Source organism: Ipomoea nil, unplaced genomic scaffold, assembly GCF_001879475.1.
Source record: "Ipomoea nil cultivar Tokyo-kokei standard unplaced genomic scaffold, Asagao_1.1 scaffold0146, whole genome shotgun sequence".
Classification (NCBI taxonomy): Eukaryota; Viridiplantae; Streptophyta; class Magnoliopsida; order Solanales; family Convolvulaceae; genus Ipomoea; species Ipomoea nil.
The window spans coordinates 1,456,737-1,459,423 of NW_017616574.1; the positions used below are offsets into that span (position 1 = coordinate 1,456,737).

The 2,687-nt window shown below is 35.7% G+C and overlaps 1 protein-coding gene across 1 annotated transcript; it reads left to right on the forward strand.

The window, feature by feature from the left end:
• The first annotated feature begins 981 nt into the window (after window positions 1-981).
• On the forward strand, window positions 982-2,202 carry LOC109174588 (dof zinc finger protein DOF5.3-like). The gene is made up of 2 exons (XM_019323820.1): window positions 982-1,112; window positions 1,745-2,202. The coding sequence occupies exon 2, from the start codon at window positions 1,758-1,760 to the stop codon at window positions 2,085-2,087; it is 330 nt and encodes a 109-aa protein (XP_019179365.1). The 5' UTR covers window positions 982-1,112; window positions 1,745-1,757; the 3' UTR covers window positions 2,088-2,202.
• The last annotated feature ends 485 nt before the right edge of the window (window positions 2,203-2,687 follow it).

Genomic DNA, 2,687 nt, shown 5'->3' on the forward strand with positions numbered 1-2,687 from the left:
TTTTGAAAATAAAAGCAAAAGTCATAAGGGTAATTTGGGAAAAAGTAGAATGATGATTATGTTCAATTTTGGAAAGAGGACAACATTTTGGGACAAACTAAAAAGGAAAGTAAGACATGCAAAATGGGACAGAGGGAGTATATATATATATATATATATATATATATATATAGAATCCGGATCAGGTGAGGACCTAATCTTAGGTGAGGACGTGAGGACTAATCTTGTGCGTTTGTTTTTTTTATTTAGATGGTCCAGATTTGAGTTCTTGAGATGACATGGATTGATCTTTTTTGTTAAAGTGGGATAATAGTGTCTTTTTCTATTTTTTTTTAAGTGTGAGCGCATGTATAATCCTTAGCCAAATTGGTTTCCTATTTTCTTGGATCATCACCGTTGCAATTTGGAGCCGCGATTTCTTCATAATTGATTGAGTGTTCGCCCATGCAAACTAATCAGTATTTTTTATTTTTTTTCGCTTGTTCTTTTGAGTATAATATTGTCTATATTTGGATTGTCGTGTATATGTATAAATGCCTGGGTAGTACGATTGTGCATTCGTGTGTGTTGATTGTGCAACCTAGTGTTGTAAGTTGTGCACTATAGGCTAGGGAGTTGTGCATTATAGCACATAGTTCAATGCATCGTAGAACATTGGATGTTCACTGTATGATTTTTTGGCGGGGTTTGAATGCACAACAATGAAGTTATTGATGCACAACACTCAATATAGAAATGCACAACATTTTATATAGGAATGCACATCTTTTAATAAGACTGATTTACCCTAAATTTATATATTTTAATATTTTAAAGGGATTTGTTTTCTTAATCCGTGTGATTTATTTCTTTTAATCTCAATCATACATCATTCTGATTTAATGATCTAGATTAGTCCTCACGTCCTCACCTAAGATTAGGTCCTCACCAGATCCGGACCCTATATATATATATATATATATATATATATATATATATATATATATATATGTATCAGGTTGGAAGCTAAGACTGCAAGTCTGCAAGAGCGTCATTAACCCCCTTCATCTGAGATATTCATATTCATATATAATCACATCTCTTCTGGAACCCAATCCTTCAAAAGCTTTCAGGTATATATATATATATATATATATATATATATATATATATATATATTCTTCACTCCTTGAATCCCTTTCTTTGATTTGTTTCTACCATTGTTACAAAGGAAGAAGTGGAAGAATACATTTCTCGGTTTGAGCCAATCAACTATTGATAATTTATATTGGTTTATTTCATTATAATTTTTTGCTAATTAGATTCACAAATAATTGTTTACATCTTTTTTGGATAGTTTAAACTTGTTAGTTATATATAAACAACTTAAATTGATTTTTTTGATCTTTTTTGCTAATCCCTTTCTTTGATTTGTTTCTACACACCAATCGTTACAAAGGAAGAAGAAAGAATATAATACTTTTTTTGGTTTGAGCCATTCAATTATTAACTATTTAATTAGGTGGAATTGGTTTATTTCATTATGGTATTTTGCTCGTTAGAGTCACACTATTGTTCACAGTTTGAGCTTGCTAACCAGCTAGCTATGGACAACTTAAACTAGTTGGTTTATTTTCTTTTTTACAAATTAAGATCATAAGACAGTATACATACATCTTCAGATAGTGGCTGCTAGTTTAATCTGTTACTCAAAATAAAATAATAAAGAGAATTTAGGTGGTCTAATATTGTTTGGAATTTGCAGGGCGGGAATTGAAATGGCATCTGCACAGACACTGGAAAGCATGTTGGTTTGCAGAAAAGCAGAGCAGCAAGAGAAGAAGGCGAAGGCGGCATGTGCAGATGAGCAATCTGCATTGAAATGCCCAAGGTGCGATTCCACCAACACAAAGTTCTGCTACTACAACAACTACAGCCTATCTCAGCCCAGGTACTTCTGCAAGTCCTGCTTCCGCTACTGGACCATAGGCGGCACCCTCCGCACCGTGCCCGTCGGCGGAGGCTGCCGGAGAAAGAAGAGATCGTCTTCCCGGGCGGCTCGAACTAACCAAGACCCATTATTGTCTTCACTCACCTCTAGGCTCTAGCCCCATTCATCACCCGCCATTGATGATGCCCTCCCTCACCACCCAGCTGCCTTATGTATGACAGGCCAATCATCTTTAACAACAACGTTAACCCCAATGATACTATTTTGTTTGTTATATTCTTTTTTATTTTTATTTGGAATATAAGGGTCAAATAGACCACTCAAGTGCACACCAACATGCAATTAAACCATCCAACTCAAAAAGAATGCAATTGAGTTCTTGAACAACACAAACTTATGCAATTTGACCCAAAATTTACTTGTTTACCTTAATAGAAGGTTAATAATTTAAAAATAATTTTTTTAACAATACTTTTTAATTAAAATAAATATTTAAAAATAAAAAATAAAAAATAAAAAAAATAAAAACCGCCGGAGACAAAGAAGTCTTCGTCTCCGGCGGGTCCATTCTTCTCCTGGCCGGAGACGAAGTTACCTTCGTCGTCTCCGGCCATGGGGACGAAGGGACCTTCGTCCCCAGGCCATGGAGGCGAAGGTCTCTTCGCCTCCATGGCCGGAGACGAAGGTACCCCATAGCCGACGATGAAGGTACCTTCGTCTCCGACCATGGAGACGAAGAGACCTTCGTCTCCATGGC